This window comes from Ochotona princeps, chromosome 6, assembly GCF_030435755.1.
Source record: "Ochotona princeps isolate mOchPri1 chromosome 6, mOchPri1.hap1, whole genome shotgun sequence".
NCBI classification, from domain to species: domain Eukaryota; kingdom Metazoa; phylum Chordata; class Mammalia; order Lagomorpha; family Ochotonidae; genus Ochotona; species Ochotona princeps.
The window spans coordinates 34,322,521-34,347,529 of NC_080837.1; the positions used below are offsets into that span (position 1 = coordinate 34,322,521).

The 25,009-nt window shown below is 43.2% G+C and overlaps 1 protein-coding gene and 1 non-coding gene across 2 annotated transcripts; both read right to left on the bottom strand.

Annotated features, from left to right (window-relative positions):
- Positions 1-126: 126 nt before the first annotated feature.
- EIF3J (eukaryotic translation initiation factor 3 subunit J) lies at positions 127-24,968 on the bottom strand. The gene is made up of 8 exons (XM_058665916.1): positions 24,773-24,968; positions 24,578-24,681; positions 15,568-15,622; positions 15,061-15,152; positions 5,676-5,790; positions 4,580-4,741; positions 2,274-2,347; positions 127-1,972 (listed from the first exon to the last, which is right to left on the bottom strand). Exons 1-8 carry the CDS (start codon positions 24,810-24,812, stop codon positions 1,841-1,843), a joined length of 774 nt encoding a protein of 257 aa, XP_058521899.1. The 5' UTR covers positions 24,813-24,968; the 3' UTR covers positions 127-1,840.
- On the bottom strand, positions 15,798-15,928 carry LOC118759318 (small nucleolar RNA SNORA63). Its single transcript, XR_004996115.1, has one exon. It is a non-coding gene; the product is annotated as a small nucleolar RNA SNORA63 (small nucleolar RNA).
- Positions 24,969-25,009: the final 41 nt, after the last annotated feature.

Below are 25,009 nucleotides of genomic sequence, written 5' to 3' on the forward strand. Positions count from 1 at the left end.
GGACTCCCTCCTTGAAAGTCACTCATCTGCAAAATTCCATATGGCTACTATCTCAAGCTTTTCCATTTTTGGAAGCTTCTACTTGAGGTTATACAGTAACAAGTAAAGAACACCTGTGCCTGCAGACTCCAGTTTCAAAGAAATTTAATATTATTTACAGAGTTAAGGAACAGGTGATACATTTTCATTAGAAACTTTCTATAATAAAACAGATTTTAATTCAGTGTATGTCATTACTATTAAGGAAATCTCAGCCCTTGTCTGCCTTAAAACAGTACTTACTAACTCCTGTGTGTAATCACTTTCTGTAAAAATTCCTCAAATTATTTAGATAGTGATGTTTCCAACTTAAGGTCCCTATTTCTTATGTAAGATAAATTACAAAATTTTGGGGGCGGGGGGCACCCCCTAACCACAGATTAGCTTTAATCACTTTGGAGAAGCTTCAAGAAGTTCCTGAAAACTAGTTATTTTGGTGCAAAAAAATGAAATCCAAGCAATTTTTTTGTAATTTGCACCTTCCACAACCACTTTGACTTTCACATGTATTTCCTGCACCAAAGTCTTTTAATTCTATTTTTATGAAAATAGTTTTCATAATAAAAGGCCCCCAATCTATGCTTACAAGTAACCTGAATTATAGGCTTTATAACCCCAAATAAATAGTTTATCTAGGTACTTAATTAGGCCTTAGTAACTATACAACAAAATAATTTCTCTAAATAAATAAGAGGAATGTAGCCCTCCACCTTTGTTAACTGACAATGAGGCTAGGAAGGACAGGCAAACCATTCTTAGATTTAAAGCTGAAACTGCACCTACAACATTCTTGTTGTTAAGCTTAAGTGAAGCACAAACAATCCCAAGAGCTGTATTCTGTATTTTCCAAAAGTATCTCTTGGGAGGTAACACAAAATTTTTAAGTCCTCACAATAGTGATTTTATTAAATTAGTTGCTTTATAAAACATTGCAGATGTCATAATTGTTAACATAACAATTTACCAAACTGTAGTTAACTGGTGCAGTTTGCTGAGCATGTTTTATAAAGAAAAGGAAATGCCAAAACCCTGATAAAGTTGTTCCATCGCAGCCTAGAAGTTTCTCAGAGACCTTTGCATCAGACAAACAAACAAGCAGCACTCCCTCCTCATCTGAAGCCCGCCAGCTGTGAGAGTCTGATACCTGTGCCAGGCAGTCTATGCACTCCAGGGAGCCCACGGCTTGTAATGCAGAGGTTTACCTTCTTCAGCTTCAAAGTTGGAGGGTTTTGGTCATTTAAGGATCAAACAAGAGCCTTTCAGCCGCAGTATCTTCACTGAGATAAGCAGTCGTCTTCACAATGTGTTTTTAATATTCTCACGCTCAATCTTAAGACAATGCAATTTTAATACTAGGTGCACACCACATGCCCTTGCTGCAAACTGCTTTTCTTGCCAAGTTATGAAGTAGTTCCAGGAGGTATGGTTAAGGCTGTATTACTGAACGGTGCTGGTAAATACTACACAACTCTTTGTCATGTTGCAACCCTTGTTTCCAATTTAGTGACTGCTGCTATGGAATCGGATAGCAACAATGACGATCATTATTCTGGTTGTGGGTTTTTGTTTTTAAAACTATGATTTAGTAGCAACTCAGTTCCCAATTTTAACCCCTTGGCAACAAGATCCAAGTCCCCTCATTTGCACATTAGCACCTAAGTGTCAAGGGATTAAATAACCAGCACAAAAGATACTGTACTTCTGATTGTAGCATTTGGCAGAACCGAAAGGAAAGGAAGTTGTGCTACATGTAGAAGGGATTGTGGGCAACAGAAAGAAGACAGCAGAAGAGGATAAAACGTCACATGAAGTCTTCATAGTCTTGTGCATACCCGCCGTCATAGCCACCGTAATCTGCCAGATCGTCTTTCATGGTGGCCTTTAATCCCCCTCCAGGAACCACACCTTTCTTCTTCTTTTTGGCTTTGCTTTGCTAAGGATAAAACAGAGCAACTCATGGCATTTTATCTGCATTGGCCATCACATCCGGTACAGCAAAACCAAAACCTCCACTCCCCAAACACCTTCAGTCCTCTCGGGGAGAGTCCAGGCATTGCTCCCTGCAGTTTCGACTAACTCTCGGGAGGAATGGGAACTCTTGCAGCTAGGACTCTGAGCAGGTGGCAGTGGTGCCCGCACTGCTTCCGTTTTAAGTAGCTTAGACTACATTTGGGAATCTTCTGCCTACAACCCCACCCTATTTTAATAACTTTCCCTGAATAGTTTTCTCCTACCTTTTCTTGCTTTTGTTTTTCACTGCAAAGCACAGTCAATGAATTGGTAATCTTTTTCAAGTCATCGATCTCCACTAAAAAAAAAATAATAAAACACCACTAATTTTTGAGCATTCTGAAACATAAACAAAGCATAAAAGCAAAATATAAATCCTTCCATAAAATATTCCATCATTAAATATCAATAACTTTAAAATGATTGTGAACTTGTTTTTTTTAAAGATTTATTTTATTACAGAGTCAGATATACAGAGAGGAGAGACAGAGAGGAAGATCTTCCATCCGATGATTCACTCCAAGTGAGCTGCAACGGCCGGTGCTGCGCTGATCCAATGCCGGGAACCAGGAACCTCTTCCGGGTCTCCCATGCGGGTGCAGGGTCCCAATGCATTGGGCCGTCCTCAACTGCTTTCCCAGGCCACAAGCAGGGAGCTGGATGGGAAGTGGAGCTGCCGGGATTAGAACCAGAGCCCATATGGGATCCTGGGGCGTTCAAGGCAAGGACTTTACCCGCTAGGCCACTGCACTGGGCCCAATTGTGAACTTGTTTTAAAAACAGGTAGTAAAGGGCCCGGAAGAGGTTCCTGGTTCCCGGCTTCGGATCGGCACGCATCGGCCCGTTGCAGCTCACTTGGGGAGTGAAACATCGGATGGAAGATCTTCCTCTCTGTATATCTGACCTTGTAACAAAAAAAAAAAAAAAAAAAAAAAAACCAGGTAGTAGAGTCCTTTAGCCATAGTAAGGCTCCCATGTCACAACTTCAAATATCCAAAGCATAATGGTAAGCTGAGCCAAAACAAATGAGGGGCTTTACAATGAGCATTACACTGTCATTTACAGGGAACAGCATGGTCTGCAGGGCTCTTGCCCATGCCCTGTGTTCCACCGTACCCCTTCCTGGCACTCAGTGTGCAACAGTTCAACAGGCAGTGACAGTTCCTAAATCTGCAGATGGTAACCACCTACCTCATGAGGTTTGCATTTTCTAGCAAAGTAATTAGCAATGAACAGTGATTATCCTATTGTTACACCAGGAAATGTGCCTATGGAGGGGTCAACACAACATATCCTCCCATTGTGAGTCTAGGAATTTCAGTTTGGGATAGAAAGTACCTCCAAAAACAGGAAAAATCATGCAGGGGGAAAAAAAAACACCTCAGGGACTATCACTGGTAAAATTTAGAACCCCTAGCTTAGTGATAATTTCTCAACCCACTTTAAAACTCAGTGTGTAGGGCCCGGTGACGTGGCTTAGCGGCTAAAGTCCTCGCCTTGAAAGCCCCGGGATCCCATGTGGGCGCCGGTTCTAATTCCAGCAGCTCCACTTCCCATCCAGCTCCCTGCTTGTGGCCTGGGAAAGCAGTTGAGGACGGCCCAATGCATTGGGACCCTGCACCCACACGGGAGACCCGGAAGAGGTTCCAGGTTCCCGGCATCGGATCAGCGCATCGGCCCATTCCGGCTCACGTGGGGAGTGAATCATTGGACGGAAGATCTTCCTCTCTGTCTCTCCTCCTCTGTGTATATCTGGCTGTAATAAAAATGAATAGATCTTTAAAAAAAAAAAAACTCAGTATAAGGCAGGAATCGTTTGTGCCATAGTGGGTAAAGCCACTTCCTGCAGTGCCAGCATCCCACAGGGACTCAGTCCAAGCTGTTTCACTTCCCACCCAGCTCCCTGCCAATGTGCCTGGGAAAGCATCAGAAGATGGTCCAACTGGTTGAGCCATACACCCACATGGGAGACCTGAAAAGTTTCTGGATCCCAGCTTTGGTTTAGCCCAGTCCCAGCCATTTTGACCACTTGGGAGAGACACTCTTTCTGTCTCCCTGTGTCTGTGCCTTTCAAATCTTTGAATAAATCAAGTAGTAGCAAAACCAGTCCCTTCTACATCAGTCATTCCCACTTAGCTGCCCTGAAAAAGAGGACTCCTCTCAGGGCTTAGCACCAAAGCTAGAACTCAGAATAGACACCATCTCTCTTGCTTCTGGGTTTCTCATTTGTAAAATGAACAGTCACCAAATTCTCACTCAATTCAAGAATCCTGTAAGCACTAAAATCATTCATACCCTCCCCTGCCAAAAATAATTCCTGGCACTTTTCAAGAATAATTAAAAGAATAAGCCCAGATGTGTCTGGAAAAGCACTGTGAAACAATGAAGGAAAAAGAACCCCTCCTAAGTCCACAAAGTAACTGCTAAGGAGGCAAGGTTTACGTCTCCATTATCACCACAAAGCCCTTCCTGCTTCTCTTATGTCCTTGCTGACATCTGTCCATATGAGTTAGAGATGAAAATTACTTACATGAAATACACAAATCTCGAACTAAGGCTTCCAAAAAACTGGCATAATATAGTGACTTTTCATATTGTGTAATTTTATCTTTTAGTAACTTTCCAAACTCTGTGAAATCGTCTCTTGAAGATGGGTTCATAGCATCTATTCCATAAACTGTATTATTAACACCTATAAAAGGAGAGAGAGAAAAAAAAACACACTGAGTATACTGGCCTGCTTGGGCCATTTTAGGGAAAAGGCATAGGAGAAAAAGTAGATGAATGTCAAGGTTTGGTTTTAACAAGATCTATTCTGAGGCTGACCTTGTGGTGTGATTTTGGAGAGTGAACCAGCAGATGGGGGGTCCTTTTGTCTCTCCCTTTCTCTAAATTCTCTTCAAAGAATTTTCAAAAACAAATTTTTTTAATGTCACTCTGAAAGCATTCCATAGATGACACCAATAAACTTGGTTCACATCTGGCTATTTCTCTTACCTACCTTCTGTGCCATGAACTTTCCTGCAACACTCAATGCGCCTTGTCTATAGGGGAGACCCATTCCCTGCATCTCATGCACTGCCCCCGCTGCAGGCGTGATGCACTGAATGCAGGTCTCTAAATACACCTGGCGTGGCGAGCGCCAAGAGGGGTCACAGAAAAAAGTCCTCCCAAGTACAAGGGGCACACCCAAAGCTGAGTGCCATCCCGGACCTGCATCCTAGCACATCTCCCTAGACCTGAGGCAACAAGGGACCCCAAAAGTCAGTTTAGTGTTCAAGTTCCAGGGCCATAGGCCTTACGTTTCATCCAAATCTCATTCAGCTGATAAATATATTCTATTACGAAGTGTGCTTTGAATCCAAGGACCTTCTATTTTAAATAATCTTTGCTTTGAAATTAAAAACAATTACAAAAAAACTGAACATGTAACTATCTTCTCAAATAACAAGATCTCAAACATACACAAAGAGGTAAAATCTGATTTCTAATATCTACATTAGCCGCTACAATGTTTCTTTTTTAAAAGGAGTTGTTCTCTGAATTTTCCTATCTGGTAAGAATTCTGGAATTTCCATTTAGAACAGAGAGTTCAATATTATACTGCACCTGCACCCTCATCTTACCAAAAGTTTCTTTTGCTAATTCAAGGTCTGACTCTTCCTGTAATTTCTTTAGCCGCAATTTATCTGCTAGTTGTTCTTCTGGCGTTAGCACTTTGGGTTCTTCAGGTTCTTCTAACTAAAAGGAGACAGAAAAGAAGTTTTAAAAGAGATGAACTGTAATAGACCCAGTACATTGCTGCAGGGTATCAATATTTTAGTAGGCATACATAAGTATCAGATTGTTATTGTATTTAAGGCATTCTTCTAAACACTTTATTTTCAACCTAGCTTTACAGATTGAAAAATAGGCAGAGACTCACCAACCAGCCCATAGCATCGGCATGCTCACTGGCACTACTAAGACTGTATTAGCTCTGCCTTTCTGGTAGATGTTATCAGATCTCTGCTAATGGACCTGGGAAGACGGCTTAAAGTGTTCAGGGCCCTGCACCCACATAGGAGACCTCGGATGAAGCTCCTGACTTTGGGCTGGCTAGTCTGGTCTAGTCCTGGCCATTGGCAGACATCTGGGGAGTGAAACAAGATGAATGGCATCTTTCTGCCTCTTCCTCTATTTCAAATAAATGAATCTTTTTTTTTTTTTTTTTAAAGATTTTATTATTATTGGAAAGCCGGATATACAGAGAGCAGGAGAGACAGAGAGGAAGATCTTCCGTCCGATGTTTCACTCCCCAAGTGAGCCGCAACGGGCCGGTACGCGCCAATCCGATGCCGGGAACCTGGAACCTCTTCCGGGTCTCCCGTGTGGGTGCAGGGTCCCAATGCATTGGGCCGTCCTCAACTGCCTTCCCAGGCCACAAGCAGGGAGCTGGATGGGAAGTGGAGCTGCCGGGATTAGAACCTGCGCCCATATGGGATCCCGGGGCTTTCAAGGTGAGGACTTTAGCCGCTAGGCCACACCGCCGGGCCCGAAATAAATGAATCTTTTAAAAAAATCCATTGGAGTGTTCTTTATAATTTCAAGTAAACAGAAATAGTGTTCAACACAATGCTTTATTCATGAAAATACTATGTATATTTTTAAATGTTCCTCTTAAGTATTTACCATTTCAATGTAACATGCATAGAAGCTGCTCACTTTTTTCACAATTTCATTCCTCTGACATGACAAAGCTGAATGTATAACATTTCTATATACTACGATGTAACTCTCTATGACAAGTATGTATTACGTTTACTAGGAGTGAAAACTCCTGGGGGGAAAAGTAAAGGGAGTTATGCTCTTCACGACTATGTAGCTTGACAATTTTGATTAATTAATATCACATGTTATTTCTCATGGAGAAGATAAAATCACAAACGTCATTATGACAAGTTAGGACATCTCAATATTTTTCAATTAAAATTTTTTTTGCTTAACTAAGCAAATCTGGACACCATTATATACTTCCCTCATCAAAACTAAACGCATCTTAATTCAGTGCTTGGCGCAGTCTAAACTGAGAACACTCTCAAAAGTTTTTTCATTTTGAAGTTTCTTCATGTTGGAGATTAAATGAAGATGTAACAAAATAAAAAGTACAATTATAACTGCAATAACCAAGAAAAATCCAATCAGTACAACTTCTCACACTGAGTTGTAAGACTAGTATTTGCTCTGGTCATAGAAACAAGGGTTCTTTCAGATACATAGATACACAAGTTAGCAAGAAGTATGTACAATGTTTCTGCCTTCCCAGCAACACAGGCACTACACCTTGCTTCTCTAGCAAATGCAAACCAGTGTGACCCAACTTGAAGGACACTTTATCAGAAACATCAAGCCTATACATGTAATGTGCCCTTTACTTTGCAACCCATGTTTGTGAATTTACCATACAAATCTAGAATATACCCATTAGAAACATATGTATAGTACCACCTAACACCAGTAAGACTGGCCCACATGAATAAAAGCACCAACAACACTTGTTGGCGAGGTTGCGGGGAAAAGGGAACCCTACTCCACTGCTGGTGGGGCTGCAGGCTGGTACAGCCTCTATGGAAATCAGTATGGAGAATATTCAAACAACTCAAATTCAACATACCGTATGATCCAGCAATAGCACTCCTAGGAATATATCCAGAACACTTGTTTTATGAGAAACCAACATGCACTCCTATGCTCATAGCAGCACAATCAGTAATTGCAAAAACATGGAAGCAACCAAAATGCCCATCAACAGAGGATTGGATAAGAAAGCTATGGTTCATCTACTCCATGGAATACTACTCAGCTATTAAAAAAACCAAAATGCAGTTCTTTGTGGCCAAATGGGCCAAACTGGAAACCATAATGCTAAGGGAAATGAGCCAATCCCAAAAGGTTAAATACCACATGTTTGCCTTAATTTAAGATGATATGATGTTATGTATAACATGTTATGTTTTGAATGTTATATGTTGTGTATAAACTAAAATTGAAGTGTAGGTGAGGTGGTCACAGAAGGTGACTGGGAACTCGCATTTACTTTTAACATATTGGTTACTCATTACTATGTCAATTAATTCCATAATGATGTAAATTTGTGCTGATGGTATGTTGGAGCTTTCAATTGACTGGGATGATGCTCTGCTGGCTCTGTCTTCAGACCAGAGAGGGTATACCTAAGAAGCCGTTGGACTTGACTGGACAATAAGATGCTGGACTCTATGTTTGGTATACGCTTGCAATGGGGGAATCTCAACTGAACTTGAGCTGTGGTTATGCAACAAGGTGGAGGAATCCACCATGGTGGGAGGGTTTGGGGAGGGGTGGGGAGAACCCAAGTATCTATGTAATTGTGTCACATAATACAATGTAATTACTGAAGTTAAATAATAAATATATAAAAAAAAAAATAAATAAAAAAATAAATACAAAAAAAAAAAAAAAGAAACATATGTATACATATACATATATATTCACTAAAGCACTATAAAGAAAAAGACTGAACTTTTCACCAACAGGAATCCATTAGAATAGATTATGGTAAATCTAGGCAATGAAATATAGCTACCAAAAAACTGGGAAACAATAAACCAACACTAACAAAAATTAAAAATGGCTTCTTACATGACATTCTAGGGAACATGGTGGAGGATAGGAAAAGATGCTTGCGACTTCTCTCCTGCCCCTGACTTTATTAAGGTTTAACTGACCAGCACAAACTATAAATTTATGGGGTGCCTTGTTTTGTTTAATACTTACATACATTGTGAAATGATCAAAATATATGCATAACCTCACCTATCTGTGCAGTTAGAACATCTACCCTGTCCCTTGGCATTTGAGATGTTTCTGAATATACCATTTTTGCAGGTACAATTTCTGAATATATTTCATGTTAAAAATTAAAAGCTAAATACTGAAAAGACAGGTCTAAGCTAGTAAAGCCATCGACTAGGACACTTTCATCCTTGATCAGACTCCCTGGGTTCAAGTGCTGACTCCATCCCGTTTTGGCTTCCTCCAAATGTGCCCTTGAAGCCAGCAGATGAGGATCACTCAAACCCTCGGTTCCCTGCTACGTGGGAGACTTGGCCTGAGCTCCTGAATCCCAGTTCAGCCTAGCCCTGCCTCATGCTATTGTGGGTATCTCAAGAGTGACCCACCAAATGGGAGATCTTCTACCTTTTGACCTCTCAAACAAATGTTTATCAAACTAGAAAAAAACAGTCAAACCGGCCCGGCAGCGTGGCCTAGCAGCTAAAGTCCTTGCCTTGAACGCCCTGGGATCCCATATGGGTGCCAGTTCTAATCCCGGCAGCTCCACTTCCCATCCAGCTCCCTGCTTGTGGCCTGGGAAAGCAGTTGAGGACGGCCCAATGCATTGGGACCCTGCACCCACGTGGGAGACCCGGAGCAGGTTCCAGGTTCCCGGCATCGGATTGGCGCGCATCGGCCCATTGCGGCTCACTTGGGGAGTGAAACATCGGACGGATGATCTTCCTCTCTGTCTCTCCTCCACTCTGTGTATCTGACTTTGTAATAAAAATAAATCTTTAAAAAAAAAAACAGTCAAACCATTTCAAATGAGGCCTATGGATTATACATCCTAATTAGGATATATTCCAAGTCCATAGAAAGAATTATGAGGAATTCCTAAATTTCACTCAGTAGCTTTGTATTACTGTCGGCAGCAATTGTTCCTATAGTAGAAAAAAGTTATGTTATCGTTAGAAATTAGGATTTTCTGCCAGCTGATGCAGCGCACAGGTGTTATAGCCTTGCTTAGTCGGGTCTGTCTCTATCCCAGCCAACACTCTCCAGTGGGAGTAGCTGACCGGCGAGGGGACCAGCCCCTTAATCCCCCCACCAGCTCTGCCCCTTCCTTCCTGGATCTCACGTGTGCTGGTTGGGTGCTGCATTCATATCCAGTACAGGCAACCATGCCCTGGCATTCCATAATGTGTACTGGTTTTGTCGCAACCAAACCCGGCCCATCCCACACTCTGGTCTGGCGATCGGATTTGCCAGTGGTTGACATGAACTGATTCAGCCTGATCTGCTCCTGACCCATGCTGAATGTATGCCAGTGGGAAACTTTCCATGGCCAGCTTTCCTGGCAGAAGCTGGCACTGGGGACTAATTCTGTCAAGTCAAATCACAGGACCACCTAAAGAGTGCATAAACCGGGAGTGAGAGAGACCTGGGAGGGAAAAGTGGGTTCCCCCTTCCTGGATCATATTCCCGTGGGAGGGCATGAAAACTAGGACGGGGGCTGGGATGGCTAGATAGAGAGGCACTCAACAACATCCGTAAGGGCTGGATGGTTGAGTTGATTAGATAGAACTAAGCTTTAATACCCATTGACAAGTACCAGAGCCAAATGGGATGGGGGACAGACTGGTCTTCTGCTACACATACTGGCAAACCAGGGTAGGGGGCGGGCTTGGTGGGGGTTATTGTGGGTCGCCCCGGCTAGGCTGTAGCTCCCACTGGTTGATGTAAGGGCCGAACCAGACTGGACTGCAACACCCATTGGTTCCAGTGCAACTCGGGACTGAAAACAGAACCAACCCAGCAACTGAAATCACCAGCTGATCGGGTGATGGACTGTGCCGGGCCCTGTGCTTGCTAGAACATGTAAGAATCTAGTCTGGGAATACCTCAAAGTATCTTTGGAGATCTCCCCAATCGAATTGCTGGACTCAGAACTCTAACCAAGAAAAGACAGAAGACAGAACGGGACAGTCATTCATCTCAGCTATATGTTGGCAGCAAATTATGGGGCAAACGGAGACTTTATGATGGACCATGTCAATCAGTGGACGACCTCATCGAGCGAAACTGGCAGCGATTCATAACTGGAGAACTATTAGCACCACTTGGGCACATATCTCGGAGCATGCCTCACATCCGGGACTTGGGGTGGGCGGGAAACCGGGTGGGGCTTCTCCCTCAATGTCCCCCTTTACCTCAGATGCATGATGGAAACAATATGGACATAATGGCATTGCCCACTTTCCTATCCCCCTGAACCTTTTTTTTCTTTTTTTCTTTTTTTTTTTTTCTTCTTTTTCCTTTAACTGTAATTAACTATGTAAAGATTGTCAACAACAATACAATAAAAAGAAAAAAATTAAAAAAAATAAAAAAGAAATTAGGATTTTCAATACTGAAAAATACTGATGGGAACTAGTGATTTAACAGACACTCTGATTTCCTATTTTTGTGTTCAAAAGGGTCTGGAAAGCAAGGCTACCAACAATACTTAGTACTCCTAGCACTTAGACTTGAGCTCTAAATATTCATCTCCTACTAAAAAGAACTTCAGAGAGCTGATTCTACACCTGAGGAAGAAGTTTACCAGCTGGACCTGACACTTACAATTGTAGTTTTCCAAGATGAATGGTTTTGTTTAAAAACAGGAAACAACTTAAAGGAACTCCTACTGGGTATTTGCACATCATCATCAACAACAAAAACCAATCACTGCATCTGAGTAAAATAATGACTTTATAAAATGATTAAGCTTCTACTCTGACTTTTCAGTACAAATTAAAGTAACCAAACAGCATAAATAAAAATCAAAAAGGGTCAGCCAAACAAGCAGAAGTCACAATGAGAAATATCATCATGTTGGAATCCCTAATAAAACAGGTACTGATCAGCAACATTAAAAATATTTGAGGGCCCGGCAGCGTGGCCTAACGGCTAAAGTCCTGGCCTTGAACCCACCGGGATCCCATATGGCCGCCGGTTCTAATCCCAGCAGCTCCACTTCCCATCCAGCTCCCTGCTTGTGGCCTGGGAAAGCAGTTGAGGACGGCCCAATGCATTGGGACCCTGCACCCACACGGGAGACCCGGAAGAGGTTCCAGGTTCCCGACATCGGATCGGCGTAGCACTGGCCCATTGCGGCTCACTTGGGGAGTGAATCATCGCATGGAAGATCTTCCTCTCTGTCTCTCCTCCTCTCTGTATATCTGACTTTGTAATAAAAAAAAAATAAATAAATCTTTAAAAAAAAAAAGTTACTCCTCAGTAACCTGGAAACTTGCGGTATTTATAGTTAAAAAAAAATATTTGAGGAAAAACGGATGTGAAACTGGACTGCTTGCAAGAATTTTAAAAATTATAATTTTTTAATTGAAGGGTCAAGCTATCACTAGCTTACTTAACCCAGTGATCAATTTTAGCACCACCACCACCACCAACAGGACACACATTACATGACTCCTGACATGATGTGACACAATATTAAATTAAACATTAAATATTTTATTTGGTATTATTTTAATATTAAATATTAAAAGCATTACTTATAAGTATTCCAACCAATGGTTCACCTGAATCTAACCACTTTTAGAGGGTAACTGCCACATTATGGGAAACTGCAAGTGTGACCTTTTGAAGGTGGGATGCTCTACATGACAACTACGCAGACACTGACACTGACTCTAGCAGACCTAAGACACCTTAACAGCAAATGTAAGATCCTTGCTTCAAGAAATCAGAGCCAGGAAAAGGCATATAAACAATCCGAGATCACATCAAAAATTAGTGTTCATTTTCTAGGTGTGATAATACTATTATAGTCATGTAAGAAACACCTTTTCAGATATGCATGCTAAAGTAATGAAAGGCAAAATGCACAAGGTTTGTTATCTACTTGATTTTTCTTTTGAGAAAACAAGAAGCAGCAAATATAAAAGTGATTATGTATTATTTGTTATGCTATGTTCTCTACTTCTGTCTGTGAATCTAAAACTGAAGATAGTAAGAATGTTTTCCATGAACTGATATGAAAAGATCTATAACATATTAATAAAAAGCAGTGGGGTACCCTGGGTGAAGCTGTCGCCTGTAATGCCTGCATCCCATTAGAGTGCTGTTTCGGGTCCTAACTGTTCCTCTTCCAATCAGCTTCCTGCTTTGGTGCCTGGGAAAGCAGCAGAAAATGACCCAAATACTTGGTCCCATGCCACCCATGGCAGAGTACAGGACAGTGTTTCTTGCTTCAGCCTGGCTACTATGGGCCAAGTGAGGAGTGAATCAGTGGATGAAAGATTCTCTCACTCTGCCTTTCAAACAAATCTTTTTTTAAGATTTATTCATTTTTAAGGGAAAGATTTATAGAGAGGAGGAGATACAGAGAGGAAGATCTTCCATTCGTTGATTCACTCCCCAAGCGGCCTCAACGGCTGGAGCTGAGCCAATCCGAAGTCAAGAGCCAGGAGCTTCTTCTGGGTCTCCCACACAGATGCAGGGACCCAAGGCTTTGAGCTCTCCTCTACTGTTTTCCCAGGCCACAAACAGGGAGCTGGATGCAAAGTAGAGCAGCTAGGATATGAACCAGCACCCACATGGGCCCAGTGCATGCAAGGTGAGGACTTTACTAGGCTATTTAAAAAAAAAAAATCTTTTAAAAAAGAAAAGGGGACAAGCATTATGGCACAGCAAACTAAGTTGCTGCCTGGGTTTCCTACATCCCATATGAAGTGCTGGCTCAAGTCCCAACTGCTCTACTTCCAATCCAGTTTCCTGTTAATACATCTGGGAAGGCAATTCTGTGTGAGAAGGGGGGGAATAAAAATACACTATATGGTCAGGTTTCTAGCACAGAGGTGTAATATGACTTTGCTTGCCCTCGTGTTATATTGAAGTGCTTGGCTGTGAATCACCTCCCCTTTTGACTCCAGCTTTCTGTGAATACCCACTCTAGAAGCAGCAGATGATGGAGACCTAACTGAGTTCCCAGCTCCTGATACCAGCCTGGACCTGCCCCAGCTGTAGGCAGCATCTGGGTAGTGAACCAGCAGATTAGAGATTATCTATCTTTATGTTTCCCTCTCCCTTCAAAATAAATAAAAGATAACTTAGGGCTATAAGAAACCATTACTAAGGGCTGGTGGATTAAGCCACTGCCTGCAACGCCAGTATCCCATGAATGCTGGTTGCAGTCCTGGCTGCTCCACCTCTAGTCCAGCTCCTTGTTAATGCACCTTGGAAACCAGGAGCCCTGTGGGAGGCCCAGCTGGTGACTTAGGCTCCTGACTTCAGTCTGAGCCCGTAATCGTCAGGGCCTTGGGGAGCAAACCAGCTGATGAAAGATCTCCTTCTCTCTGCCTCTCCCTCCTTAACTGCTTTACAAATACATAAATCTTAAAAAAGAAACAAAACAAAACAACTGGGCCAGTATGAAAACCTAGTGGCGAAATCCTCGTCTTGTATCTGCCGGGATCCCATGTGACACCAGTTGTGTCCTGGCTGCTCCACTTCCCATCCAGTTCCCTGCCGAAAGCCTCGGAAAGCAATGGAGGACGGCCCAAGGCCTTGGGACCCTGCACGTGCCTGGGAGACCCAGAGGAGGCTCCTGGTTCCTGGATTCAGATCAGCTCAGCTCCGGCCACTGCAGCCAATTAGGAAGTGACCCAATGGATAGAGGATCAGTCTCTCTGTATCTCCTTCTCTGTAAATTTGCCTTTCCAACAATAAATAAACAAAGTGAATCCTAAAAAAACACAAAAAAAGACTAATTTTAGGATAGACAGAGATACAGGTTATATGGATAAAACATGTGTTTTAAATAGTTTTTATTTTTGAGACAAGTAAATATTCCTATTTTTGCCCCAAATAATCAAGAACAATAACATTTATACAGCACATGGAGCAGAAATGGATACTTCTTTTTTCTTGCTCAGTATGCACACTATAGACGCAGGCCCAAATCACTGACCGTGGTCACTGTGCAGTACTGACTGTTCCTGAATGTCCAGCAACCTACAACGTATTCTATTGCATGACCCTTCTGTGTTCTTTTTGCAGCAGCCACGCATCACTTTGTTCTAGGATTTACCAATCTTATGATATTCACTTACAGTTGTTAGAGTCCCTCAACTTGAAAGCTAATATTTACAGGCTGTTACAATACTACAATTACTGAGAATTCTGTACTTCAAAAAATGGAACAGTATTTACCCTCTTCTTAATTTCTTCTTGCCTTTTCTTCTGTTGCCGTTCTTTTTCTTTTATCTTTTCTGCTATTTTTTTCTTCTCTGAAATTTTTATTTCTGAAAGATATGGTTTCACAATTATATTGCATATTTACCAGTTTATGGATGAGACAGACATAATACTTGTGTACCGTAAGAGACCAAACCTTTCCCTGGCAGTCAAGAATGGAAAGGTTCTGCAGCTTCTCCTCCTCCTCCTTAATGTGAGCCGTAAAATATAAACTTCTCTCCTCTTACTTCCCTGTCACCTGCTAGGCAGGACTTCCATCATTTCACTGCTAAGCCAGACCCTCCACTCTCCAACTACACAGTCATTCATAGTTTGAGGGGATACAGAAGAGCTACAGAAGAGATTAAAGCAAGGCTGGAAGAACGTTTATTTTTTATATGCCAGCATTTTCAATAGTGTCATTTAACTTAAGCACCAAATGCTAACCAAAACAAAATAAAAATGGAAGTGCCCAGTGCTCACCTGGTTTTACTTCTGCTTCCTCTTTCTTTTCATCTTCATCGTCATCCCAATTATCCTAGAGAAAAGCACCTCCGTTAATAAATCTTGCATGTTTGTTTTCATGTCAACTTTACTGTCAACTTGTCTACTCCATAAAATAAGCTTGCTGCCATTTTTCTTTTCTTTTTTTTTTTTCTGTAAATTAATAAACCTTTATTCACATCACTGGGTCAGATGACAATTTTATCAACATGTATGAGACCAAGCGTCCCTGGCTGCTACAAAGGGATAGCAGACAGGTATAGTAAGAAACAACCTTACTTTGAGCAGGGGGAACGACAACACAGCACTGAACAGCTATATTGTAGTCTGAATCCTGCTTGTGCTGCCATTTTTCTTTGTAATGCATTAAATCTGTAATTAACACAGGGAGAAATGACATAATACTAAGTCGCCAAGTCTGGTTGTTTGTCCTCCAGGAGTGTTTCAAAGTTTCCCTCCGAGGTTTTGAATATTTTTCTTTAGGTTGATACCTAAGTATTTCAACTTCTATTCTGCTGCTGTGTTTCTGATTGGTAGTTACTCATAAACAGTAAAATATTGATTTTTCTATGATTTTTATCCCCCAATTCACTACTAAAGTCACTGATCACTTAAGTTAAATTTATCATAGACTTTTCTAGATATAAAGCTGAAGCTCTCCTAATCCAAAATGATTAAAATCTGAAGTTTCTGAGTGTGTACATGGTGCTGAAAGTGAAAAATCCCACACCTGACCTCATGTGACAAATCAAAATGCAGATGCACTAAGAACAATTACCTTCAAGATTACTTACACACACACACACACACACACACACACTTGAAGTGTGTATAAAACATAAATTTCATTTTTATACCTGGTACCTCCCCCAAATCTCATATTATATATGCAAATTGGAAATGCTTCATGTCCTAGACACTGAACCTACACTACCATATCACACGTAATCAAAAGACAACTGTGTGTGTTCTTCACCAATCCTTGTGCCTCACAATTTATTTCCCTTACCTCACTGCACTGGCTCCAGCTCCAGAACATGGCTAGATAGTAGCACAGATAATGGGTATCTTTACTTTGTTTCTGTCCTAATGGAAATATTTCATGTTTCTCAAATGGCACTCTACCAAATTTAAGCAGTAGAATTTAGCAATTTTTGGATTACTTCTGGATTGGGCCAGAAAGTCGTCTTTTTTTTTTTTAAAGATTTATTTGTTTTTATTTGAAAAGCACAGTTATAACAAAGAGAGAAGGGCTCGGTACAACAGCATAGTCGGTAAAGTCCTCACCTTGAATGCCCCAGGATCCCATATGGGCGCTGGTTCTAATCCCAGCAGCCTCACTTCCCTTTCTACTCCCTGTCTGTGGCCTGGGAATGCAGTGGAGGATGGCCCAAAGCCTTAGGACCCTGCACCTGAGTGGGAGACCCAGAAGAGCTCCTGGCTCCTGGGTTCGGATTGGCTCAGTTCCAGCTGTTGTGGTCACTTGGGGAGTGACCACTGGACGAAGATCTTCTTCCCTACATATCTGCCTTTCCAATAAAAATAAATAAATCTTAAAAAAAAAAGAGAGAGAGGGGCCCGGCGGCGTGGCCTAGCGGCTAAAGTCCTCGCCTTGAAAGCCCCGGGATCCCATATGGGCGCCGGTTCTAATCCCGGCAGCTCCACTTCCCATCCAGCTCCCTGCTTGTGGCCTGGGAAAGCAGGAGAGGACGGCCCAATGCATTGGGACCCTGCACCCGCGTGGGAGACCCGGAAGAGGTTCCAGGTTTCCGGCTTCGGATCGGCGCGCACCGGCCCGTTGCGGCTCACTTGGGGAGTGAATCATCGGACGGAAGATCTTCCTCTCTGTCTCTCCTCCTCTGTGTATATCTGACTGTAATAAAAATGAATAAATCTTTAAAAAAAAAAAAAAAAAAGAGAGAAGAAATAATGGCCTTAGGTAGGCCAGTCCAAAGCCAAGAGCCAAGAACTTCTTTAAGGCCTCCCATATGGCTGCAGGAGCCCAAGCACTTCAAGTTGCTCTCCTATGCTTTCTCAGGCATGTTAGCCGGGAGCCAGACTGGAAGCAAAACAGCAGGACTTGAATTGTCACCACAGAGGCTTAACTTCATAGGCCACAGTGCCAGCTCCAGAAAATCTTTTCTTACAACCAAGAACTCATTCACCTTTTCTTCCAGAATGTGTTGGGTTCCACTGTTTTTTCATTTAGATATCTGATCATCTGCTGTACTTTTTGGGGGTGTATGGTAGTTATTATTACAGCATCATTTATTAAAAACTTATCACTGGGGCCAGTATGGTGGCTCAGCTGGCTAGTCCTCTGCCTTGTGGTGCCAGCATCCCATGAGTGCTGGTTCTGGTCCTGGCTGCTGCTCCTTTTCCTTTCCAGCTCTCTACTTGTGAAATGGGAATGCAGTGGAGGATGGCCCAAAGTCCTAGGACCCTGCACCTCTGTTGGAGACCCAGAGAAGCTCCTGGCTTTGTATCGGCTCAGCTCTGGCCCCTGCAGCCATTTGGGGAGTGAACCAGAGAATGGAGAATCTCTGTTTCACCCTTCTCTGTAATTCTGACTTTCAAATAAGATGAAATAAAATAAAGCAAATAAATAAACAGAAAACAATCTCCCATCCTCCAGTTTACTTTCTAAATATATGCAACAGCTGGGACCATTCTTACATATCTGTTTTTCCATTTGAGACTTTGCACCAACTTAACCTAATGCTACCAAAAAACTTCCCCATCAGCAGTTAAAATACAAGCCAAAATCACTGGTGATTCAGTGTTCACAATTTAAAAAACTGAGATAACTTTATACTTCTTACTTTCCCATCCCACCCTCTAACCAGTGGCACATTTACTTGAAGACATATTCTACACAATGCAATCCTATCTAAAGATCCAAATCTATACTTGTATAATGCTTAAGTCAGTATTAAAGGAGTCAGGACCTAACCAACAGCTTCGTGGATTCCCAACTCCTGACCTGTGCAGGCTACTGTCTTTCCTTTGTCTCCATCACTAAGTATAAGCCAATTATCCAATACAATTGGCTAAAGGCTCCACAGACTTCAGGAGGTGCATGTTGGTAAGGAAACGCACAGTTACGCATTTCAGCAGGGCTTTATAGCTGGCTGCCTTCGTCTATGCAACCAGCATGCACACTGTGACATGCCACTGGAAGCGAAGCCACAGGATGACAGATGAAAACCAGGAGACCCTGATGCTACTGGAAGAGGCAAAGGCTAAGGTGCCACAACTATGACATCACACTTGTGGGTTTTTTCTTTTAACAAGATTTATCACATATCTAATCAATCTAAGTATATAATAACCAAGGCGGCTTGATTCTCAAAAAATCTGTAAGCCCCCAAAGAAACGAAACATTCAACATCTGGACAAAGACTGTCATAAACTCTGCAGGCAGAATGGGAGGAACTGTATATAAAAGTCTTCTTATAATCACCTCACTTTAACAATTTAACCCATGGTTCAGTCAACAAACTGGAAGCACACCAGTTAGTCATTACTGGGTAATTAACTCAGTAGAGTTAGAAATTAGAGTTCAAATGTTTGTATTACGCTGCTGGTTTATGTTCTTACATCAATACATCACAGTACAAAAGGCGCCAGAAAGCTAAAAATAAAAGTTAACTAGCAGGTATTTCAGCTGTTGCTTTAATCTTCACAGAACACAGTAAGCGTAGGTCTGTAAGTGATAAGCTGCTGTTCAGGCACTTCTTCAGATAGAAGACCACGAGCTCACTTCCAATGTATGCACATTCACAGCCCTGACAATGCTGATACTTCCTCATCAAAATCCACAGAGTGTGAGTGTGTGAGTGTGTGTGTGTTCATTCCTTCCAGTCAGCTCTGGAATGAGCCCCCTGGAATCACAGGGACTGTCATTAATGAGAAGAGTCACAGCACATGCTAACAAGATACACAGCTGGGCACACTGGTTATCCTCCTTTCAACCTCAAATTACCTCTGGTGGTTTCTAATTTTAAGAAACTGGTCAGGATGTCCTCTGGTGCTACAAGGTCAAGAGGGAAGAAGCATGACTGAAAACTAACAGCTCCATCTCAATAACTTGTACACAGAGTGCAACAACAGAGGAGCATTTTTGGGGTTCACTGCCAATCCACCCCAGTCCCTTCTCCCAGCAAAACACTTCCCACACCCACCCATGTCAATGCTCTCTCAATGCCCCCATTGCACTAACTCTGTCCCCTCAAAGCATAAGCCTCATCCTAAACACTTACAATGAAGCTACCTAGAAATGCTGCATTCCATCTCAGAATGAGGGCTGACAGCAAAAGGAATGGTTCCTGCCAACAAATCCTAGGAAATTATGACATATACTCCTCGGTTAATAGAAAGACTTGAAAGGCAAGTCCTTGCCTGTCACCCTCACCTCAAAGCGTCTGTAACACGCCTGCCTGAAGTGAGTAGAGTAACACCAGGGCCCTAAAAGGACAGCACAGTAATCTCGTCATCTCCAAACACGCATAACCACAGAGGGAGGCCAAGAAAGCTTCCTCCAGGAAGTTACAAAAGCAGGCGTCCAAAAAGGAAATATAAGGTAAAATGTCCACCTCACTCCTTTAGAAAAATCCACATAGTTTTCTATAAACACTACAACTTTGTAAACGCAAGCAACAAATTCAGACAAAAATACTTAAAACTAACATAACAGGGAGTAAGTCTATTAACTCATAGAAACGCTTATGTGGCTCCACACACTGTCTACCAATAAACAAGTAAATCCCTTACCCAATTATTTACAGCAGTCAACCCACTAACTATAATATCTAATATAGTTCCAAATCAATTACCCAGGATGTTTTCCTAAAATTTAGCCCAGCTCAGAACAGAGGCTAATAAGCTACTTGCTCATTTATGCTTTTGGCCTGTGGATACACACCCAGCACAGTTTGAGTCACTACTCTGCAAGAAGTGGCTGCTTTTCCAGTTTAAAATTTGCTCCCCAACAAAATGTGACCAAGTTAAAAAAAAAAAAAATTAAGTCCCGTTTTCTCCTTATGTCTAACAATGTCAGTAGTTGGCCGGCTCTGTCACATTCATAATACACGACTACAGATCATCACATGCAATGAAAGATCACATTTAGGGCTGAAAATGCTTTCCAACTTAAGCAAGATATATTTATAGATTCTCAAACTGCAGCAGCTTCAAAAGAGCAGTAAACTTCTTGGCCCCATAGCCCAAACCCAGAACAACATATATTCCTTCTCCTTTTTCCTTCAAATAATTTGGTTTAGAGAAGACATAATCTCTTGCAGGAAAAGCCATTTACTGATGTTGTATAAACTGGTTCTGCTCTAAGTGGCCTTAGATCTCTACTAGGAAATCCTGGTAAGGCTAGATTTCCTAGCCAAGTTTAGTTTTTCAGACAAACCAAACACTTTTTTCTACTGACTCAGAAACACACTGGCCTCTGGGAATCAAGGCACCAGTCATGGTAAATGCCGCTTCATTTATCTCACTTGCCTTTTTAACATCCTTTAATGGCTTGGCACTAAGATTCAGTTCTACATCCATGCTCACCTGTCTCATATTGGAACAGTTACCAAATCTGCTTTAAATTCCCAGCTAAGCAAGATGAAAATCAAGATACTTGAAATAAATTACTTACTTTCAATGCCCCAGCGTAACAAATACAACAGGCAAGTATTTTTCAATAATAAACATGTTTCCTAATTCGGAACTTGTTATGTTCAACTTTTCTTTCCACCTCTGTATGTCTGGAACTTTTCAGAAGTTACACACAAAAATACACACTCTCTCCAAGATGTCAATGCCCTGGGGAAACGCCCAACTTCTGAGTATTGCCCAATAATCCCACATTTCTCCCAAACAGAGATTTCGTTTTCCCACAAATTGTTTCCAATGCCTGGAAAGTGTTCTTAGACTGTAGATTTAAGCCTTTAACTGGCATAGGAGCCTAACAGAAGGTGAATGTGCAAGGTGAGACAAGCAGTTTTCAACTAAGTCCAATTCACTCCCTCACTGGAGCACTGGAGTTTGAGGCACAGCTCCAGCTTCTATCTCCCCTTCCTTCAGACATTCAAGCAATTAGGCTCCTTGTTAAGTATGGAGACCTGGATTGAGATCCTGGCTTTGACTACAGCCCAGCTGCAGCTGTTGTGGAGATTTAGGGACTGAACCAAAATGACTACCACTCTGGAAAATAAAAACAAAAACAAATTCTACAATACAATAAGATGACTAAACACAACCAAAGGTTTTCCACAAACTTTACACCCTTTGAGTCAGTCCACCTGTTCCAGTGAAATGGAGTAAAGGCTGTGTTGTTCCTGCTCCCAACAGGTACCCACTGCCTTCTCAGTCAACACATCCTACACACCATTCCTACGACGGAAAAGGAGTTGAGCCGCACACGCCAAGTGAACAATCCTCCCACTGCCTCTGCACAACACGGAGAGTAAGAACAGCAACAGGAAACTATGCTCCCCCCACCCCAATTCTCACTTGTATGAATATTAATAGTCTTACACTTTACTTTTGCCAGATAACTACTGAAAAACCAAGCACAGCAAAATATTAGGTCCACTGAAAGAATCTAACAAAGCAAAATTATAATAAAGACTTAGGTTCTCCTATCATTTCCCAGGATACTACAGATGACATTAGACTAAACTCGAAGAATGTTCAGTTTCTGCATTACTTTGTTTTGGAGATTTTCTTTTAATTCACATTTTCGGCTATTTAAGGATTATGATTATTACACCTCATGGAAACTAATTTTGTTTGCATATTTTCACTAAATTGAGCAGTAAAACACAAAAATTTGGAAATGTGATGACTTATAATCCAACACTACAAAATTCAACTCCACATTGATAATGTCCAAGTAAGCAAACCAGTGCTTGTTACTTTCCACAATGTCTGCTCACTATGAACAGTTGTGAATGGAACGACCATAGTTATCAAGCCAAACAAATTAAAACTGAAACAAGAAATAAGAGTATTAACATTTACTGATAACAAGGTAGCCAATTTTGCTTAATAATTGAAGTATGTCATTCAAAACACGAAATAGGGGGCCAAGAATGATGGCTCAGTGACTAAATCCTCACCTTGCACGTGCCGGGATCCCATATGGTCACCAGTTCCTGTCCTGGCTGCTCCACTTCCCATCCAGCTCCCTGCTTATGGCCTGGGAAAGCAGTTGAGCACAGCCGAAAGCCTTGGGACCCTGCACCTGCGTGGGAGACCCGGAAAAAGCTCCGGGCTCCTGGCTTTGGATTGGCTCCGCTCCGGCCGTTGTGGTCACTTGTTAAGTGAACCAGCAGAGGTGAATTACCCAATTGAGCTATTGCACCAGGCCCTGTTTAGTGTTTTATTTACAGAGAGTGATCTTCCATCTGCTGATTCGTTCCCCAGCTGGGAAAAACCAACATCCAAATGGGATTGGTGCATGAGAGTCCTAGCCACCAGGCCACCGCACCAATCCCAAAAATAAATCCTTTTTCTTTTTTCTTTTTATTTTGGAAAGCCGGATATACAGAGAGGAGGAGAGACAGAGAGTAAGATCTTCCATCCAATGATTCACTCCCCAAGTGAGCCGCAACGGGCCGGTGCGCACCAATCAGAACCAGGAACCTCTTCCAGGTCTCCCACGCGGGTGCAGGGTCCCAAAGCTTTGAGCCGTCCTCAACTGCTTTCCCAGGCCACAAGCAGGGAGCTGGATGGGAAGTGGAGCTGCCGGGATTAGAACCGGCGCCCATATGGGATCCCGGCGCGCTCAAGGCGGGGACTTTATCTGCTAGGCTACGCTGTCGGGCCCTATAAATCCTTTTTCAAAAAGCAAAATAACCCTCTAAGATAACCTCTTTTTTTTGCAGCAAACCAAGAAAGCAATATAAACCTAGGTCTTACTTGCTAACCCAGAAATCAAAGTACACCATGAATAGGACATCTTCAGAATCAAGTGAAGTAAGCCAGCATTTCAACACAGGGGTATTAACCAACAAGTTCAGCTTCCAAGATCTAGAATCAATTTCAGAGTTAAAGTAAAGAAAAATTTTTATATAAAATTCTGCATTCAAAGACTTAAGTGGACTAGATTCTCTTTATAATCCCTAAAAATAAATTTCTAAAATTCATTCCAAGAGCTCAGCCCTATATTGCCCAGCACTGCCCTCATGTAGACACCATGATCCCAGCAAGACATCTCAGGCATCAGTCCAGACTACCCCATTCAAACTATCTTTTCTGGGACTTCCTTCTCCATTTCTCTGAGCCTTTCTTTGCAAATGTTCTGACTGCCACTTCCAGTACTCACAGAAGAGAAAGAAAAAAATGTGAACTCAAGGCTCAGAATTGAAAATGTATCATACTGAGGTAACTAACATCTTAGAAGGAAACTGACAAGATAGTCCAGCCCCAAGTTTACACAATAGTAAATGAAGCATTTAAGAATCCTCAGCATGCCTGGCATGACAGCCTAGTGCCTAAAATCCCCGCCTTGCATGCAACTGAGTTGCTGGCTTTGACTTGGGGAAGAATTGGGGCAGACGGGCCTCAAGACCTTCCATATGGGATCAGGCACGAGCCGCCGCGGCTCCCATTTCCAGGGCTCACCTAGGCCAGAAGCTGCAGACCGCGACACAAGCACGTGCGCCGGCCTGGCTAATGCTGCTGTCACATCTCGTGGCCACTTGGCAGGTGGGGGGCTCCAGACCCGGGCGGCGGACCCCCAAAACTGGGCCTGGGGCCGGCTCTGCCCTGCCCTGGGCGAGTCGGGAGCCCCACTGCCCGCCTTGACCCACATGGTCAGCGAGCGGAAGAGGGACAGACGGCAGCGCCGGGCCCTCCGCCCGCGCCCGGACCCACAGCCCCCGCAGGCCCGGGCGGCGCCCCCGGGGCTGGGGTCAGGCATGCGGACCCCCAGGTTAAGGCCAGCCCCTCCCCGGGCTGCCCCGGCGCCCAGGCCGGCACCCACCTTGACGTCTTCATCTTCGTCCTCGCCTTCCCAGCGGTCCCCGCCGGCGGTGCCGCCGCCCCCCACCTTCCGCACCGGGTCTTCCACGGAGAACGTGTCCGCGTCTACGGGAAGAGAGCGAGCCGCGGTTAGTGCCTCGCCTTGGGCCATGGGGCCGCCCGGGGCCCGGCCTCCCTCCCCGGAACTTGGTCTCACCCCAGGAGTCCGAGTCCCCCGCCGCCGCCGCCGCCGCCATCTCGGGCCGGGTGTGAGCGTGTGTGAGGGCAGAGCTGGCGCGGAGTTGGCGCGGCCGAGGTGAGTCACGGGCTGCGCTCTCGCTGGCCCGCGCGGGGCAGGCTGGGACCGTGGCTGACTGAGCGCCCGGGCCGAGGCCCCGCCTCTTCTGGCGCCGCCGGCGACGCGCACGGGCGGGGCGGGGCGAGGCCGGGACGC